The 20,031-nt window shown below is 40.1% G+C and overlaps 1 protein-coding gene across 8 annotated transcripts in view; it reads left to right on the plus strand.

Annotated features, from left to right (window-relative positions):
• Positions 1–20,031, plus strand: part of FMNL3 (formin like 3) — a 99,529-nt gene that overhangs the window by 46,460 nt on the left and 33,038 nt on the right. For all 8 annotated transcript variants that reach the window (XR_012688645.1, XR_012688644.1, XR_012688643.1 and 5 more), the window contains exon 2: positions 19,485–19,568. Coding sequence is in view for 4 of the 8 variants with exons in the window: in XM_075199668.1 (XP_075055769.1) it covers positions 19,485–19,568 (84 nt within the window). In the remaining 4 variants the exon portion in view is untranslated. The remainder of the gene's footprint in view (positions 1–19,484; positions 19,569–20,031) is intronic.

Genomic DNA, 20,031 nt, shown 5'->3' on the forward strand with positions numbered 1-20,031 from the left:
AAATAATGTAATCAACTTTAACAAAGAGATTAATACAAATAAATACATTAAACAGCAAACATGAATTGCTCTCTGAATAACATAAATGAAGAATATGCATTGTTTGTAATAAGATTTTACATTGTTTGCAAATTAGTTTGGTTGTGCCCCCTCCTTCATTACACTGTACCTCCCTACAACATCACACTGTGCCCCCTCCTAATCACACTTTCCCCTTCACCATCACTGCCCCCCCCCCTCCTCCATCACATTGTATGCCCTCCATTGCTGCCCCTCCGTTTTATACTTGCCTTCTTTTCTTGTCTTCTTTTTATCTTCTCTTCCCCTCCTGTCAGTGTGCCAGCTCCTCTCTGCACCGCTCATCACAGACGTGTCTGGATGTGATGATGTCACGCCCAACACGGTCAGTGAGAAGGGAGACTGGAGGAGAAGGGCGTTTTTTTTTGTTTTTTTTTGTGCCAACTGACAAGACTGGTATGGCAGGCAGAGGGGAACAACTCTCAGGGTTGGTGGCCCCCTGCCTACTGCGATCCACCAGCCCTGCATTTTGCCCTTGGGCCCCTTTTCCTCATGGGCCTCGGTGCAACGCTTTGCCCGCACTACTGCTACTTCCGCCCATGGTCCCAATCCTGCAGTGTGTATGCACTCGGGGCCGGCAGTGTCCATAGATCTCTAAGGCGTGTGCAGAGTCATGGATCTTGTCAGCCGATGGTTCTGACAGATGAAGATCATAGATTTGAAGGTAAATCTTGTGAAGCGTGTTTAGTGTGTACACATAAACCGGCATGTTGATCGGGACTTCTTTCCCCCCCAGTTGTTGGTGAAATCGTTAGCTATATCTCACAGGAAACAAATTTCTGTTGTGTGTACCCAGCCTTACCTGAAACCTAGGAAGGAAGTATGGGGAGAGCGAACAGTTGCCAATTGTTCCTGATTTTACAGGGACACTCAGATTTGCACGATTTTCCCTGGAAATGTTGTTGTGTTTTTTATTTTTTTTATATATATGATTTTAAGTATGTTCAAATACCCTAACAGAATTGGTAGAGGAATGTTTAAATTGGGATATTATAATATTATCATAGTTGTCAGTGATCTTGTCTTGTTGAGGATCATAGTGTCCTCCAAGTATGACTGAATGGCCTTTTATAAAGGAGAAAGAGATTTTGAAGCTGGCAGCTATGTGTACACTGGTGCTGATTGTTATGATGTTAACTGGATCCATTTAGTTTTATTCCTCTTTTTTGTTTTTATGTTGCTTATTGCCACTGATAAATTTGGGTTGTTTCCATTTTCCAAATGGGATGTAAGTCTAGATGTTTTACTACTCCGACACACCTACCCAATAATCTTTTATCTTTAGGACCATCCCTTTATTAATTTAAGCTTTTTATTTTTCTCATAAAATACTGCTCAGTATAGCCTCAGTAAATGGAGATTTGGCCTGCCTTTATTACATGCATCGCTTTCGTATTTAAAGCTGTGTATTACTTTGGAGGAAAGAGCATTTATATGTGCAATTCAACCGGAGTCCCAGAGGTGGTGACGTAATTTTGTAGGACGGAAGAGACTGTGTGCTGTCCTACAAAGCAGGGTACGGACTAACTCATCCCATTGGTCAGTGCAAACTATTGCACCTCTGGAGATGCTTTCTTCTTGGTCTACAAACCCACAAGCTTCCCATTGACCCCATTGAAAATAGTCATTTCCTGACTGCATTTTCCACCATGTCCAGTAATGGTACTGCTATTGGTCTTCCAACCACACAAAGTGATCTGACACCTGGAACCGAGAGACCAATTTTGGTTGAGTTACAGGTTTAGCCATATGTCAGGTTAGACTGTTGATACCCATGTCAGATGAGTCTAAGGAGGAGAAAGAATCACTTAAATTGACATGATGGATACGTAACTTCCTTACATAAGGGCGATGAAATTGTCTGTTTAGTTAGATGCTTTGTGCCATGTCTGCTGTGCTACTAAAAATGCATTTTATATAAAAGTAAAAAATATATAGGTAAATTGTGCAAAATCTGCTGGAGTATACTGACCAGTTATACAAAACTCGTCTGGAGTTCTATGCCTAAAATATATTGCTTTTATTATATTTATTTCTATTTTAATATATAATATTGTTATTAAGTTATTTGAAGGTCATTGTTTTTTTTCAAGGGTTCCAGTAAAAAAAAACCCAAAAAAAACCTTGCAATTTGGCATTCTAATGTGATCCCTGTTGAAAGTAGAAGACTTTCTTTACAAAAAGCAACACAGTGACAAAATACCTGCAACATGCAAAATTATTTTTTTTCACATGATCTGATGATTTTATCTGGATCTGGTTTTAAATACTTGAATTGGCAATGACAAGGTTGCCCTCTGTTGTGTGGCGGTCACAAGGTTGCCCTCTGTGTTGTGTGGCGGTCACAAGGTTGCCCTCTGTGTTGTGTGGTGGTCACAAGGTTGACCTCTGTATTGTGTGGCGGTCACAAGGGTGCCCTCTTTATTCGCTGTATCCTCTGTGGTCACTTATTGCTTGGCTTTCCATATTTCATGCCCTATACATTTTCCAGAAAGGACCCAAAATTTCGACTTTCAGACAAGAAACCAGCAGCAGGTTGTGTATGCTGCAATAACAGGTTCGCGAGAGCAACACATTCCACAACCAACCTTATCATTTAGCCCACCTAATTTTGTTTTATTAACCGCTCTTGCTGTCCTTTATCGCTCACCTTCCTGGATGTCCTGTCCATCCCCTGTTGTGTTTCTACCTTGTCTTACTGCCTCTGCCTCAGCACTTTACCCATCCTTTACTCCTCCTATCTTACCCTCTCCACAGTGGGGTGTGCTGAGCAGGTTCATTATCTTTGCTCTTTGTAAATGTATCAAATAGTGATTTTTGCAAAAGTTTTTTTCGTTTTGTTTTTTTTAAAAAACAAAACAAAACGCTATTTGATACATTTACCCACAGGAGAGGAGATTGTATTGTATTGATAATTTTGAAATTGTACAGTGCTGACTCTGCCTACTTGTGCACAGCTTTGTCTCCTTGTATGTAAGGTCTGTGATGGACTCTGACTACTGTGACAGACTCCTCCTTGCATTGCTGTGACTACGACTACCATTGTATATAGCATTAGCCTCTTCTACCACCGATAATTGTATGCTTTCCAGTTGGTCCTGCCTAAAATTGAATTGGTCCCGCTCACGTGAGGCCATTTTCAGATTTTTTTCCAGGGCCATATTCTTTTTGCCAATCCATCCCTGTGTGTGGTCTTGTTGTGAATAATTCCTTCACATAAACACTCCCCACAGTCAGCAATATATATGAGTAAGTGCTTCAGAACTCAAATGTAAACATAAGCTAAACTTTTATAATAAGAATTTTTATTATACATACTTTTACATAACATTATATAAAAAAAAAAATGATTATGGGCCACCTTTAATAAAACTGCTTACTTGCCACAGTCATTTTCCCTGTTTTATTAAGGGGTTGATTTTTCTAGAACTACATGAAAATTTCCACACCTGCAATTTAATATATTGAAGCTCTTTACAATTTGTACCAGTTTAGATGTCTTCTGTTTTATTTATACATATGCAATAATAATAGATTATGCTTTAGTTAGTCCCTTTAGATGAATATAGATACATATTTTTTCCAACTGTAGCTATTTCTTTGACATTATACTCCTCGGATCATCTGGGAAAGACATAAACTGCCTTATAATTTTAGGCCTCAATGTAATGGATTTCCTGTTTCCTCTGTTATAGTTCCTGCTCCTCTGATTGGAGGGGATGTCGTTGCTGGGAATGTTTATCCTCTTTCCTTTTTTAAATAAGTTGAAAAAATAAAACCAAGCCGGAGCAATCTTTAGTAAAGTAGTTTTTAATGGTCATAGGATAGTTGGGTGTGGTTGTGACAAGTCTTTTATCTTTGGACAAGCTTATAATTTGCCTCCTGTTTGTTACTAGTCATGGGCATGGCATGAGCTGGCTGCAATTTCCAGAACACTAGGAACCGTGAAAGGATCGAAAGAGCCAGATAATTGTCAGGGACACAGAAACCATGTATTGGCTGTCGCAGTGTTTGCTTTACATACTATCCAACTTAAGTTATGTATTAATGTACAGCTTTATAGGCATATTCATCATGTTTGGGTCCAGTGATGAAGTTGGTTGTTTAACTATAGTTGTTAAACAGAGGTCAGGCAAAAGGGTTTTAAGTTCTCCGTTGTGATTAATGTACTCCTACTAGAGTCCTGCTTTCATGGCTAGTTCCGTAACATGTTATCATGTTCATGTTTCTATATGTAAGATGTATAAGATAAAAGCTGAGTTATTGCAGAGGGAGGAATTCCTAGAAGAGCTTTTAGCTCTGATTCATGCAACATTCTAGCTAAGAGCTAATGTTATATGGGATACATAGCTACTCCTTTGTGTAAATTATATTGGGAGTTAGTGAGGTCATATTTAAAAATTGGTAATGGGTAGCAGATTCTTGTGAAAATATGTAAACCAGTGGTAGGTTTGTCATCTGAACAATGAATTGCCTTGTATTGCTAACTTTTTTTCTTTTATAGCTTTGTATATATTATAGCAGTGATGGGCGACCTGATACACGTCAGGGGCCGCGTGGGTGGCCCTCTAACCTTCAATAGGGCCGCTCATTACCCTTAATCTCAGTGATAAGTTAGAACCATAAGATTAATTATAGAAAGATAAATATCTGTAATAAGGTCAGCAGGCATTCTAGACAAATGTTACACGCAATAACAAACAATAAAGTAGGACATTTATGGGGGCCACAGGTGGAGGCTCCAAAGGGCAGCACGTGGCCCTAGAACTGCCTCTTGCTCATCCCTCCATTATAGGCTCAGAATCCATATGTATGTAGTGGGCTTCTATATGTAACACAGTAAATATATTAAGTAAACAGAGGTGGATGAAGGTACCTGTGGGACTCCGATCAATGTACTGAAATGAATACTGCTCAGCACATCAAAATTACATGAAAAGTTCATATAAAATATATATGTAGTTTTCATGCACTGTGCAGGACTCTTCTTATTATTAAATGTTCCCCTGCTCAAAGCACAAAAAAAACATGAACCTGTTCATGCACAGTTCAAATTGGGGGACAGATGGGCATCATTGACCCACAAAGTATCGCAGTTAGGCAGGGTTGGACAAATTTTAGAAGTTGGGTAGACAATGCACCTCGTTACTGCTGGTGACGAACTGTTATAACTTCTTTCTATTGATGTCATTGCATCTTCCTGGGGTTCTGCTGGCTCCTGGTTACATGTTTTTATAACTCAACATAAGTTTGTCTATTCCTGCAACAATCTCTGACACAAGTGTAATATGTCTAAAAACAAAACAGTCTAACTTTACAAACCATATAAATCTCCTTCATTTGTTAGGAATGGAAAATCATGTGTAGAACTTTGTCATCCACATATGGAAGTGAGTAATGCCTAGATTACTTATGACACCTTCTAACAGCAGCTTCAGAGTCAGTCTGACACTATGTCGTAACTAAGATTATGTAATTCAGCAAAGTATACACAAGCACTCCAGGTATGTGCAGTATGAGGAGAGGTAGGTGAATAAGGTTAAGTCCAGATTTTGTAAGGGTCTTGCATGTTTTCATATGTTGTCATACGCTCCTTGTGATCCTATAGCAATGTTCAGGATGGACAGAAATGTTTCTCTGTGTGTGACAGATTTTGCATTTTCTTAAAATAGTCCTTTACATGTTTTATAACCAGTTGTTGTGTTTTAAGTAATTTTTCAAGTTGGAAGATCTAAAATATATTCTACTACTTTCACCTAAATGTCAACTAATGTTTTACCTGATTTTCTTACTGCTATTTAAGATCTTGGATCTTTTTTTATCTACAACATTGTAATTTTCTTATGTTTTGATCATAAAGTACTAATAAATCTTTTAGCCTTGTGGTGTGATTGGTCCTCCCCCTGAAGGGGTGAAGATGGCAGAAATAATCTTTTAAAGTGTATGGTTTCTTTTAAGGCTTACTGCGGCATCTCTCACGTAATGTAAGCGTTGCTAATTGTTTAGTTTTTCTTTGACAGACTCCAATCCAGTAAAACAATTTATTGCACAAATTTGCATTCTTTCAAACTAACTAATGTCCTTTTAATGTACTGACTTCCAGAACACTATACTTCATTCATCCAGGGAGTTATGTGTAGCTCAGCAATTCTTAAGGATATATTGCACAGGGCAGGGAGCTTTATCAGTGAAGGAATTGTAGAAAGAAGGAAATAAGTAATGTTGTCCCTGTTCGATACTTTTACTACATGATCAAAATTATTGTATTAAATAATCTACAACCACATCGGCTATTTTAAGATGATTTAAAAAATTAAATGACACCCTTTTGTTCAGGACAGATACTATTTTTTTCTTGTTGATATTATTGTTATTATCTGTATTTACATGTAGTGGCAGAAAAATGGACACACCTGGTAAATGAGGGACTATAAAAGAAGTGGCTTATACATTAATTAGGCAAATAACCCTGCCCTTGTCTGGATGTTATATATAAAAATACCAGACTGCTCTGTTTGTCGATAAGCTAATATGACTGAGAGGAGGCTCCAGTGATTTTTTTTTTTAATGCAGTTGATCCTTAACTGCTTTGGCAGGAGATTCAGTGACCAAGAAAACCTAATCGGTAAAGGGTGGAAGCTCATGCTCGAGGATCATGATATATTCAAAGCAACTACAGATCAATTGACTGCAAATTCCAAACTGTGGCGCAATCGGCCAGTTTAATCACAGACTGTGCAGCAAGACCTCCAGAGAGCAGGACCTGCAATGTATGTTTATGACTTCATTGGTGTAAATATCACAGGCAGTAGAAGAAGGTGATCTGGTTAGATGAATCCCCTTCACCAGGATCTTGACAAGCAGACAATGAACTTCACTGTTGGAAACCAGCACTAAAGGTTTCTTGTGGTTCTGCAATGTGGGCACATTTTCCTGACCTAGTTAGGTTGCAGTCATTGCCTAGAAAGGCAAATCCTACTCACTACTTAATCAGAGAGGGCCTGATTCATTAAGGAACTTAAATTAAGAAGTTTCTTATTTAAGTCTCTTGGACAAAAACCATGTTACAATGCAAGGGGTGCAAATGAGTTTTCTGTTTTAAAGTTAAATACCGACTGTTTTTTCATGTAGCACACAAATATCAATTTCAGTGTACAAATAAGCTATCAAGTATTTTTGTGCTACATGAAAAAGCAGTCAGTATTTAACTTATGTGCAAAACAGAAAACTCATTTGCACCCCTTGCATTGTAACATGGTTTTGTCCAGGAGACTTAAATAAGAAACGTCTTAATTTAAGATCCTTAATGAATCAGGCCCAGAGTGATCATCTTCACCCCATGTTGCAGTATACCTTTCCTGATGGGATGGGTGTCTTCCAGGGTGACACTGATGTTAACCATATGTCAAGACCTTTTCAGACAGTTTTTTTCCCACCACCATCAACCAGGCGTCAGTTGAGGGACTTTCTTGTGCAAGAATGGTGCTGCATCCCTCCTGCACAAATCCAGACATTGTAGACTCCATGCCTTGACAGTCCGTACAGGGCACCAACGCCCTATTCAGTGATTTAGTATTGGTGCTTATACAGCACTGTCCCAGTTTTGAGAAGTTAAATGACAACCTTAAAGTGAATATTCACTGTAGTCTTGTTAGAATAAAGTGTGTTTGGAGTATTTCCATTTACTCAGTTACATATGGCACTGGTCACTTCTGACATCTATGACCTGCTGATATGGGTCAAAAAGTGCACTTTAAATTTGCTGTGACCTTATCGATCATGTGCTTGTATTTAAATTCACAAGTCACTGCGGAGTATTTACATTACTATAACGATTGCAGGCCCTTACGTATTTGCATATATACAACTTTAGACCCTGTTCACAAGAAAGCAACAGTCTACAGTACTTTATATATAGTCAAATAGCTTCACTAATGAAATTCTTGGATGGGTTTTTCAAACTGCAGGTGGAGTTGTTGAAGCTCTTCCCCTATGGGCTTCACCCAATGAGAAGCTTATAGGAGAATGGTTTTGACAACCCCTCCAGTAGTTTGAAAGAAGTTTGTCTAAGTTATCTCATCTGGAGACCATTGGGGACAGGACAGGACCTGCTGGTTCAGGAAAGCGAAGGTAAGTGACATTGGTAAGTGACATTGTCTAGGAAAAGAACAGTGTGAACGTTTTCTGCTGACACATTTTTGAGAAAAATTACAAACTAAGAATTTACCCTTAGAGGAACACCGGACTATAGGAGATGTTTTTTTAAATAATTTAAGCCTGGCTACATTTACCTTTATGCATATGGAATTGTAACGGTTGTTATACATGATACAAGTGTAACCGCTGAGGTGTGTCACAGTGTTAGAAATATAGTATTCATAATAGTGTGAGAGCACATAAACCAAGTAGAGTAGTGTTTCGAGTTTCAAACTGCGCTGGTTCCGACCCAAAACCGTTAACATTATACTTTAGGAGGACTAGACATCCCTCTCTTACCAAGCCCACCTGTCTTTCCCAAGCGCTATTCCTAAACGTTGAATATATTAGTATAAGTGACGTTTTCCTGTTTTACTTAACCTAGAATAATTCCACCCAAGATGAAGATTGAAGTTTTGGGTGGAATTCTCTTCTCAATCTGAGGTGAGTAGAGAAAGTTGAAAAATGTTTTGAAAAAATTGTCCTAAATTTTTATTCTTATTTTCTGCTAAATGTATCTATGAACTGGTTATGCAAATTTTGTTCAGATGCCTTTTAAAATTTCTTGTTTCTGTTTATGCTGATGTTATGAATACATGTTTTGTCACTGTTCCTCAAGTGCTTATTTCTGTCTCCAAATCCCCTTCTTACAATTGAGTGTTCTGTGTCCTTCGTAGACTGGATAGAAATGCATTTGTCAATTTGTGGTAGCCAGAAGTTACTTCTCATGAATAAGCCCTAACTTGCATGAGATTGCTGATGGTGAGATTTGTGGAAGCATTGAATACTGAAGAGCTGGGTGGGGTGGCAGCTTTATCGGGTATATGAACCCGGGATATTGCCGGGGGGCAGAGGCTCCCCCTGAGTCAAAATCCCGGGTAGACAGTGTTCATACTGAACACGGGTCTGCCCGGGGTCTCCATGGCAACATCACAAGAGGAGATCTGATTGGCTCCTCTTGTGATGTTTTATTTTTACTTTAACATTGTGTATGGTGAGACCCAGATTGCATCATTCATAGTGCATGGTTCTTGGGGCAGACCCGGGAATTACCCAAACAAAAGACCTGGGTCTGATGACCTGGGAATTGCACCTTGACCCGGATCGTCTGGGCTTGCCCCGGGAAAAACTCTGATTTTGGTGCAGTATAAATGGGGTATAAATGGCAGTAAACACTGTATATGTCTTACGAGTAGTTTTATCTGCTTGATTTGAAACTGTAACGTAACACACTTTTATTTGTCCAGTACGGCAACAGTTCTTTAATTCAACATTCACTTCCTGTGAACGGAAACAACTCTAGACAAAATATACATTAGAAAGAAGAATGTATACATAAGGAGACTACTCTGTTCAATAATTTGTCGTATTTTACTGATCGGCTAGTCCCCCAGTTTGCTTATTGCTGTGCTTATACTTACTAATTAGTATGTTGTGTAGCTTTTATGTTGTACCATTTTCCAGGACCATGAGCATCTTTTGTGGGTCATTTTCATGGCATGAAGGGTAAATGATGAGTTTTTAGGAGCCAGCTCGATACTTCTAAATACAAAATGCCTCCATGATGATCTATAGGGTATACACATGAATGGCTGTGAGCCTTTCACTAGCAGAAGGATCTAGCACAGGCAGGCTGAGGTTAAACATTATATATGTATTTGTTTCTGTTTAAACCGTTATCCGTTATGTAAGTGAACCCAGATAAACGATAATTGTGTCATCAGCTATGGGAGTTAAAGTTCTACTGTGCTTAACAGACACACCCTTTAAAATGAAGGGCAAAGCCCAAGTTAAACTAATTACTTTTACTACCATGCAACTGTAACCTCTCCGTTTTAGGAAATACTCCTATACTATGTGTACATATTTGTCCCGTGGGAGCTTTCATTACTTGTAAAGGGAAATCCATACCTCCTGAGGTGGTACAGTCCCAATCCGAGTGACCACCAAGAATGTTGGGAGGTATTGTGTTATGTCCTGCTCACCATGAGGGGGGTGTAGCGTTTCATATGTAGTAGGCATGTCCCTGGGAGACGTGGCACAGACGCCCTTGTGGCATGACCATGCCTCCCTACTTGCACTGGAGCAATGCTGGGAGGTGTCATGTAAGGGAGGAATAATGAACATAAATTAAAAGTAACTTCATTTTCCAGATAAGTAGCGGGTCCCTTGCTTGGTATGACCATTCTGAAATGTGACCCTGTACATTTAACATTTTAAGGAATGGTGCCATATAGCCCCTTCTTCCGTCTGTACTAATAATTAATCTTTATGTGCTGGGGTGGATAAAATATTATAAAACCCAGGAGCCAGTTAGTCTGATCTAGTAGCCAGAATCATTTGAGGAGCAATGGCAGATTTTTATCATGTCTGCTCTGTATGACCCTGTTATGTATGTACTGTTTCCCCTACTATACGGCGCTGCGGAGCACTGTGGTGCCTTACACATCTACAACAATAATGTATATGTGTGTGTGTGTGTATATATATATATATATATATATATATATATATATATATATATATATATATATATATATATATATATATATATATATATATATATATGTATATATGTCTAGTGGCGTGTGTTAGTCTGTTTGTGTGTGGGGAAAAAAAACAAGCTGCAGCGCCACCTGCTGGGCAGAGTTATACACTGACCTATATATTTCTTGAAGGAGAAGTGACAGTTGGGAGTGGTTGGTGGTTGCCGGAGGTGACATTGGGGAGTTTTTAACACCTTAAGTAGCTTGATTTGACTAGAATGCATGAGTATCATGCACGGGTTAACTGACCTACTAAATTCTTAGCGTGTGTGGGAAAAAAACCTCAAAAAGGGCTGAAATTTGGTATACTGACATAATTGACGAGTTGAGGAGTCAAACTCATTTTCGTGAGGTAATTTTACCTCATGAACACACATGTGTACAGTGGCGGATCCAGGGGGGTGCGTTCGGGGCAATCCCCCCCCCCCCCTAGCAGGGGTTTGCTGCCGACGGCTGCGCAGTATGTGCAGGTCCGTTTGGCAGTGACAGTGTGCTGCCCGGCTGCTCTGATTGTGTTTTAAACACAATCAGAGCAGCCGGGCAGCACACTGTCACTGCCGAGCGGACCTGCACATACTGTGCAGCCCCCGTAGTCGGAAAGGAGGCGGGGCCTAAATCGCCCCGCCCTAACATCCCCCGGGGAACAAACATTTTCTAGATCCGCTCCTGCATGTGTAGCGGCGTGTGTTAGTGTGTGTGTGTCTGTGAAAAAAACTATTTTCTCAGAAAGGGCTCATCCGAATGACCTGAAATTTGGTATACTGACATTATTTGACAAAAATGCATGAGTATCATGCACGGGTTAACTTGTGTATGTGTGTATGTGTATATGTGTGTATATATATATATATATATATATATGTATATATGTGTGTGTATACTTTATTATTATTTAATATATTTAGAATTTTTACATTCCAGTGGTTTTTGTTTAATCATTCACATACGCATCTGTATGCAACCCAGCAAAGGGAAATGGCTCCATTGTGTTCATGAGCCTCAAAGGACAAAGAATAGAGGCGGAAGGATGTGTTTCTGGAGATTTGCAATATTTTAACCCATGCAATTGTTCAGTATTCTGTCTATAGAGATTTTATTTTTGTCCTACTGCTAGTCACATATGACAGTGATTTTGTCTTACATGCCGTTTATAAAAGTCACTTTAGTAAATTTCCTTTAATGGATAAGTCCGCACACTGACCCACCCAGAGTGGAGGATGCACTCGTATCTCAGCTCCGATTGAGCACTAAAAGTATAATGATATGGAAGCATTGATAAAACAGTAAACTTGTACAATGCACTGAGGAAATGATTCCATTCTGACAGAGCACATCTCTGTGGAGTTCGTATGTTCTACCTGTGTGTTTGTGTGGGTATCATCCTGTTGCTCTGGTTTCCTCCCACAGTCCCAAAAACAGACTGGTAGGTTAATGTGTTTGTGTGGTAGAGACTGTAAGCTCCACTGAGATAGGCCATGTATATGTCATGTTGGCACAGTGTGTCCTGTGTACATGTAAAATGTTTAAAGAATAGATTTTAACTAACCCTGGTGGTCCAGTGGGGATGGAGGCACTTCAGGTGGTATTACCGCAGCATCGGTTTCCATCCACAGGAACCAGATTGCTGTGATGCCCCTTCCCTCATGCTCTAGTGTGGATTTGGAGTGTTCCAGGGGTTTTAGGCTGCATTCCCTGCTTCCAAGTGATAGTATCATGTGAAAGCACTGCTGGGAGCCCAGTTGAATCATGCAGGAGGGAGTGTGACAGAAGTGGGTGGAGGGAGGGAGCAGGAATTGGGCTGCGGATGAGCGAGTCCATCACCTGGAGGTCCTGTGTTGAGTCAACACTCTGCCTGCTACCCTGCAGTAAGTGAGCTGCCAGCAGAGGTGCTGCAGTAGCTACACACCCCTCCCAGAAGTAAGCGATTCCAGGTGCTGGTAAGGAGCCTGGTGGTGACAGCGTCTACCCTCCTACAACTAGGTACACAACACTGGTGCGCAGTTTGCACCTATAATTGAATGTCTGGTAGTCGAGGAGCACCAGTAAAAGTGGCCAGTGTCGGCAGTTTACTATGGTACCCCAGAGAGGGTGGCATAGGAAGCCCATTCTGTCACATATCTATTTAAAAAAAGAAAAAAACTAATTTTGCTGGACTGCTTTGTCTATAGTTGCAGCTATGTCTTTTTAAATATTAAAAAAAAAAAATCTCCAATAAGAGATCATATATATATTGATTCTGCTTCATTGAATATGAAGGCATCCATGTATGACAATTAATGGCTTACTGTGACTAAACAACATATATAATGTTCATGTTACTTTGGGTCAAATGAACCACGCCCAACCAGAATCTATACCAGCCTCCAAAGATTTAAGTACTCTTTAAAACTTGTCCACTTATCATCATCATCATGTTTATATAGCGCCACTAATTCCGCAGCGTTGTACAGAGAACTGTCACATCAGTTCCTGACTGATGTCGTAGCTTACAGTCTAAATTCCCTAACATCAATTTAATAGCAGCCAATTAACCTACTAGTATGTATTTTGTAGTGTGGGAGGAAACCGGAGCACCAGGAGGAAACCCACACAAACACAGGGAGAACATACAAACTCCACATGGTTGGGAATCGAACTCATGACCCCAGTGCTGAGAGGCAGAGGTGCTAACCACTAAGCCACTATGCTGCCCCACTTAATTCCCCTCTCCATTAGATTACCAGTTGTCATGAGTATGACACTCTCTGTTTCCTTTCTTCTTGTCTGCTCCCACCTCGTCCATTTGTGTGTCATACGTCCTATGCCTCTTGCATATGATGTATGACACGTGTTTATTATACCTTATGTTTTATATACAGTATTATACTCTCTTGCTATTATTACCATTGTGCTTTTTTAATGTCCTGTATTTTGCCTGCTGATCTTTTATATCTATGCTCTACTGTACGTATCTGTGGCACCATATCAGTAATATAATCTACTGTATACTTGATCCTTTGTGATAGAATGCTGATGACTTGTGCAGATGTACACAAGTGGAACATTCAATATCGAAATTAGAAGCAATGTTGAAAGGAATTCACCCCTAAATTGAAAGGTATATGTTTAAAATGTTAGGGGGACACTGTGTGGCTGATTGACAGTATGCTTTGTGAGTATTTGACTGACAACTGCTGTTCTTCATCCATCCTTTATAGATCAGAGGTCATGTTACATCAATAGTCTGCCGACTTTCTCCTTGTGGTTTTGGTGGTTAGTTCACAGTGTCTTTGAATAAGTCCTTAATGTTTTTAAACTTTGACATATGCTGCAAGTAACTATCACTTGTTTCCCCTGTATAATGTTTGTATGTTGTTCTGCATGTGGTAATATGTAAGAACTGCCTTCAGAAAAATTCATTTATGTGGCAGTAGTCACAACAAACAAGTGACCCAAAACTGCATATGACCTATGTTTTTTCTAGTGATGCTAATACCAGTAGATGACGGAGTGCAGTTAAATTCTGGGGTATATTTACTAAACTGCGGGTTTGAAAAAGTGGAGATGTTGCCTATAGCAACCAATTCTAGCTGTCATTTTGTAGAGTGCACTAAATAAATGACAGCTAGAATCTGATTGGTTGCTATAGACAACATCTCCACTTTTTCAAATCCGCAGTTTAGTAAATCTAGCTCTCTATGTTGCAAGGTTAATTCATGATTGAGTGGTAACCTGTTGTATTCTGCCCTGTGGAATCCTCTCTAGGCCTTTCCACCCACATAGGTTGGAGATCTCCTCACAGTAAGGTATATTGAGAGGTAGGGTTGAGAAGTAAACCTGCTGAATATCTCCCAGTGTGTCTGTACAGTTGTAATGCATTTAGTGCTGCACATAATTGCTATTGTACAAGGAACAAATGTATTATTACGTTGGCCAGATCAAATTACCAGTGACCTTTTCAGGCAGAATCAGGTTAAAATTCAACTGCAGTCCTGTTTGGATGACAAGTCATTATATGTTGCATTTCATATCTTACGCAGTAGTTACAGCAGGGATTTAAATGCACAGTAAAATCATACAGCCGACATTGTGTTCTAGCCGCCCGGGGGAGTGGTTGGAGGGTGGAAGGGGGCAGTAAGGGTGGAATCAGATAATTTTGACCCCACCCCTGAGGTGAAGTTGTCATTTTGTTGATGGAGGCGGGGCCAAAAGGACACAATTCGTGGTGAACCGAGTCACTGAGGCTCGTCGGGAGCAGATGCAGGAGAATTGCCTGCTCTCCCGGGAGTCCGGCAGACCTACCCGTAATTCGGAAGTTTAAAGGACATTCCGGCACAGTAGGCAAGCATGAGTTAAACTAATGACAAAGAAAAGCAAACAGTCTTACACAACCATGACTCCCAAGTTCCAGCATGCCCTTCCAGCTATCAACTGGTTGTCTACTGGCAAAGCATGCTGGGACTTGTAGTTTCACAACACCTGGAGGGCCGCAGGTTGGACAGACCTGCATTAAGCCCTTCAGAAACATCTGTAACATAATGTTTGAGCATGGAGATATAGACATTGCCTACACACTATAGAGGGAGCTATTTTGGGGCCTGAAACTATAACTGAAGACCTGCATTACAATTTAATAAAAAATAAAAATGAAAACATGTTGTAGCTTAATCAGAAACATATTTTTCAAATGAAGCCGAATCTAAATAAAGTGACAGTGTCCCTTTTAGGTGCTTGGCGAATTCAAAATAAAGTTTTATTTTACTATTATAGTAATCTCTATTAATGTATGGTAGCAGTATAATTGTCTTTGTGGCATGTTTGTAGCTTTCCATCACAAAAAAAAACAGGACATGTGTTTTATGCATTGCTGTGTGATGTCGGTGAAGCATCTTCAGTTAGTCGGTGTGTAGTACCTTGCATTCCTCATTGTCCACTAAACGTGTTCATTTGGCAGTTTTCACAGAATCTGAGCTGGACGCATGAGGGGGGCACAGAAATATCAGGAGAAAAGGGAAGAGGCAGCAGCCAAACCTGCACAGAGGGGCTTGTGATTCCAGAAAACGTTGCACCCTCAGTGATGAGCCAGCTGGCTCCTGTTAGAGAACTCCATCTGAAAATAACTCATTGTCTGTAGGCTCGCTACTGCAAAAGGGGCACTTCTCAGGGCCGAGGTTGGAGGGGGCGGGAATTTAAAGGTGAATTTGGCAATCTGGAATTTGAGACAAGCAGCAGGGATATGTGTGTATATGTGATAGAGCCAGCGAGGGAGCGCTGGGCCCTGCAGGGAGCTTACACAGATGTGCTCCAGTTTAGCAAGAGTGAACATAACTGCAGCCATGTCCCCTGCCCCCATTCCTGGTAGCATAGGGGGCTATACAATGTCGGAGTGAGCTACCAATTTCTTGTTAAAGAGTTGTTTTTTACGAGCAACAACCGGATAACATAACCCTTTACTACACCTAAATGTGTAACAGTAATTATTCTTCAACGCTAAAAACATTTACTGTCCAGTAGGATCCTGCTCATGGTCATTTTCTCCAGTGTCAGGACCCTGATGTCCCTTACTGCCCCCTAGGGACTGGTTACAGAAAAACATCATTAGAAGTGTAACTAACTAATCACAGAATAAAATGGTTTCTAGCAGTGACTGTTGTAGTGACAGTAGTTCAGGTGAGGAGAATTGTACACGGAGTATGTTTATGGTATTGTTATCATTGACTTATTTCCTCATTGTAAAGGGTTGCAGTATAAGTTAGTGACATATATGTATATAGTATTACTATATAATATAGCAAAATATTGTTTCTTACCTAGGATTCACTGTCCATTCAGACATCAGCTGGTCTATTGGAAGCAAATTGATGTTTTTCACAGGCAGAGGAGCAAAGCCAGAGATTGAGTTGCTGTGTTTCTGGGATGCTGTAAATTAGATTTCAGGGATATAATGTTGTTGGCAGTATTCTGGCTCTGCACAAAGAAAGGAAACTGAAACGGATAAAAAAAACAAAAACTTGCAGAGCATAGCTTCGTACTTTATATATGATTACAGTGCAGATCTGTGATCTGTTACTAAACTTCAGTACTTTTTTGTTATATGGCGCTATAGAGCAATGCTCTGGTGATACTGTAAGGCACTGTACCTGGGATAAGTAAAGCTGGTTCAGGGATCCTGGAAATGAAACATTAGTGGAGACTTCCCATGTACAATTTATTACTCCACCCCATTTATCTGGAGCCCCCACTTTTCGCACAAGATAACTGAATCCTCCCTGAAATAGCAGGTAGATGAAGTCAAGTTGTGCCTGTATAATTAACAAGCACCGTCATTTCCAAACATACTAGATAAGGGTTAAAATAAACACATAGTCAGACAATGCATTATATGAATAAATTATTTATTCATTATAACCTGCAAATAACACTAGTATTGTTAATGCCTTATTATCTTTACTATTTTTTTTTGTTGCTGGAGAAGGAATCTTCTCTCTTACTAGCAGCTTAATAACTGTTACATGTTGTTGCACGACACAGGCTAAGGGTTTACCAAAGCCACACATAGACCAATTAAAGACAATGTCTATTCAAAATTAAAATTAATAACTGTAAATTACACTCCACCTAAAGAGAAGACCTTTGGGAATCTTGTACCTTTTAACATTTAGGTGCAGGAATATACAATTTTTACCCTAAATATGCCTATATGGTATACTTAATAATATTATTTATTATTATTATTATTATTATTATTATTATTATTATTATGTATCTGTTCTTCATAGCAGCATGAGTAGATCTCATGTGCACTTTATGCCCTTAAACTGTAAGAATAACTGAATACTACCAGGCTCCAGTCACAGAACTAATTGGAATATGTCCCATTTGCTGAGATCAAGGACAGGAGTGGGATGCTCAGAATTGTGGCTCATCTGCCCTTTCTGTAAGTGTAGATAGATGAAGGCTGTCTAAGAAGTCTGTATTGGTGGTTAGATGGGGATTACAATACTTAAGGTGTCCATACATTCTGCAACATCACTGCTGATGTCGGGCAATTGGCCCAATATCGCAACATGTGGACTGAAAGCAGCCTTCATCCCTGATGATCCTGTATAAATTCAGATATTGTGGCGCATTGGCGGAGGATGACGGTCATCGGTCAGTGTATATGGTCATCTTACAACCGCACTAATAGCCTGCAATGTCTGGACGATTGGCCCTAGGGGCCGAGCTGCCTGATTCCATCTGATTTGACCACCCGAGTGTGTGGCTAAACTTATGGGTGATGTCAGGGAGGGCCAGTTGGACAGCTCTGATCGCGACTGAAATTCTGTATCATATGTTTGCCGATGAGATGCTCAGTAATCTCATTTACACTGAGGGACTTTTCAGTGTGGGAACCTTTCTTGTCCATTTCAGAGGCTGTACTGATTGATCTGATAACCAGCAGCAGCTCCAGTCAGGAAACTCCCTGTACTACAACATAATAATGTCTCTTAACTGAGGCGAGGCACAAACAAAACCACTGCTTTCCAAATGCTGCGCAGGGCTTGGGGCGTGTGAGTTGGGGATGGTCTGGGTGTTTCATTTTGTTTGCCAGTACAGTTCTAATCCAACTCTTGTGTACTGGAATTTGCAGCATACATACAGTACACTCATAGTTTTGTGAACTTCTTATGATTATCACATGCTCCTTTGTCATTGAACCACATAATAGTGTTGGTGGTAATGCATTGTAAACAGCAACAAATGTAAGCACAATATAAAGCATTTCATAAGGATAAGCACGTAAAATGCAATAATACAAAGAAAACTTTATTTTCATTAATAAAAAAAACACACTTTAAGACTTGGGATACACAGTTTTTTTGGACTCGTGCCAAAGACTGTAATACAAAGCACTATATGTCCGCTAGACTATCCTATATCAAAATCAGCCCATGTTAAATGTTCCACAAGCACAAGAGTGCAGAGCAGACATGACACATTAATGGGCACACACCGCACACGACAGAATGGAAAAGGACATCACAAAACCTATGACAACAGAACATTATGTAAAGGAGCGACGTTCGACACCCCAAGCCGGTTGTCGGCCCCATCTGACAGCTTGATAATCACTGTCAGAAGTACAGGACTGAATCTGACCTATAACCAAGCAGATAGGATGGTTTGTTGCAGCTGATGATTGCATTGGCTTCCTCTCCTGTCCAGCTTATTACTGAGCGTAAGGTGATGTCCGGCCCTTTTCAGGGTGAGAGGGCCGCACCATGTGGCCCCGAAGTGTTTCAGGTTGCCCATCACTGCTATGAACTGCACTAGAAACATGACTGCTTGCTATGGGATACAGCACCATCTTTTTCCTTGGAAGGTTTGCTTTTATTTTGTGAACACAACTATAATCTTGTTTCTTTCTATGGGTTTTATCTCCATTTTCCTGTTTATCGGGTTACATAAATGCACCCATATATGGCTACAGGATCAAGAACATCAATAGAAAATACTTGGATGATATTATTGACAATAACTTAGACTTTTAATGGATTGTGTCTTGCAGTATGGATGTGTTAGTACCTGCACTTCAACAATATCAGTAACTTGTAATAATTATTTTTTATAACATTTTGGTTCAGCATTTGAGTTCCGTATTTCTTCACTAATGCTGTAACTTCTCATTAATTCTCCTACCAGAGTTCCATGAACCTCCCCCCAGACAAGGCGCGACTCCTGCGACAGTATGACAACGAAAAAAAATGGGATCTCATCTGTGACCAGGTATGGTTAATGCATAGTTCTATTTATTTTTAAGAGTTAAAAACAATGCAGTGAAACGTTTAGATCATACTTGCTCCCGAATTTCGGGGAGTCTCCCCAGACTCCCGGAAGAGTAGGCAAACCTCCCGGATTTGCTAAAATTCACAGCATTGAATTGTGGGGGTGGGGCTTAATCGTGACATTAAGCCTCGCCCTCGCTATGCAATGCCGTGAATTTCGTCATTTTATAGTGGGCCGGGGCTATGATGACACGACAACGTCACCACGCGCCCGCCTATCCCTGTCGCGTGACCTGGGGGAGAAGTTTTGAAAGTTGGCATGTATGGTTTAGAAATAAAAATTTAATTAATGCAGCCGTTTACACTCTTAAATGAGTTGACCACTTGGAGTGGGAAGAGGGTCTAATCCCAGGGAATGTCATAATTTCAGGGATGCAGTCCTCAAAATTTTTAACCCTACTCTG

Source organism: Mixophyes fleayi, chromosome 2, assembly GCF_038048845.1.
Source record: "Mixophyes fleayi isolate aMixFle1 chromosome 2, aMixFle1.hap1, whole genome shotgun sequence".
In the NCBI taxonomy this organism is placed as follows: domain Eukaryota; kingdom Metazoa; phylum Chordata; class Amphibia; order Anura; family Limnodynastidae; genus Mixophyes; species Mixophyes fleayi.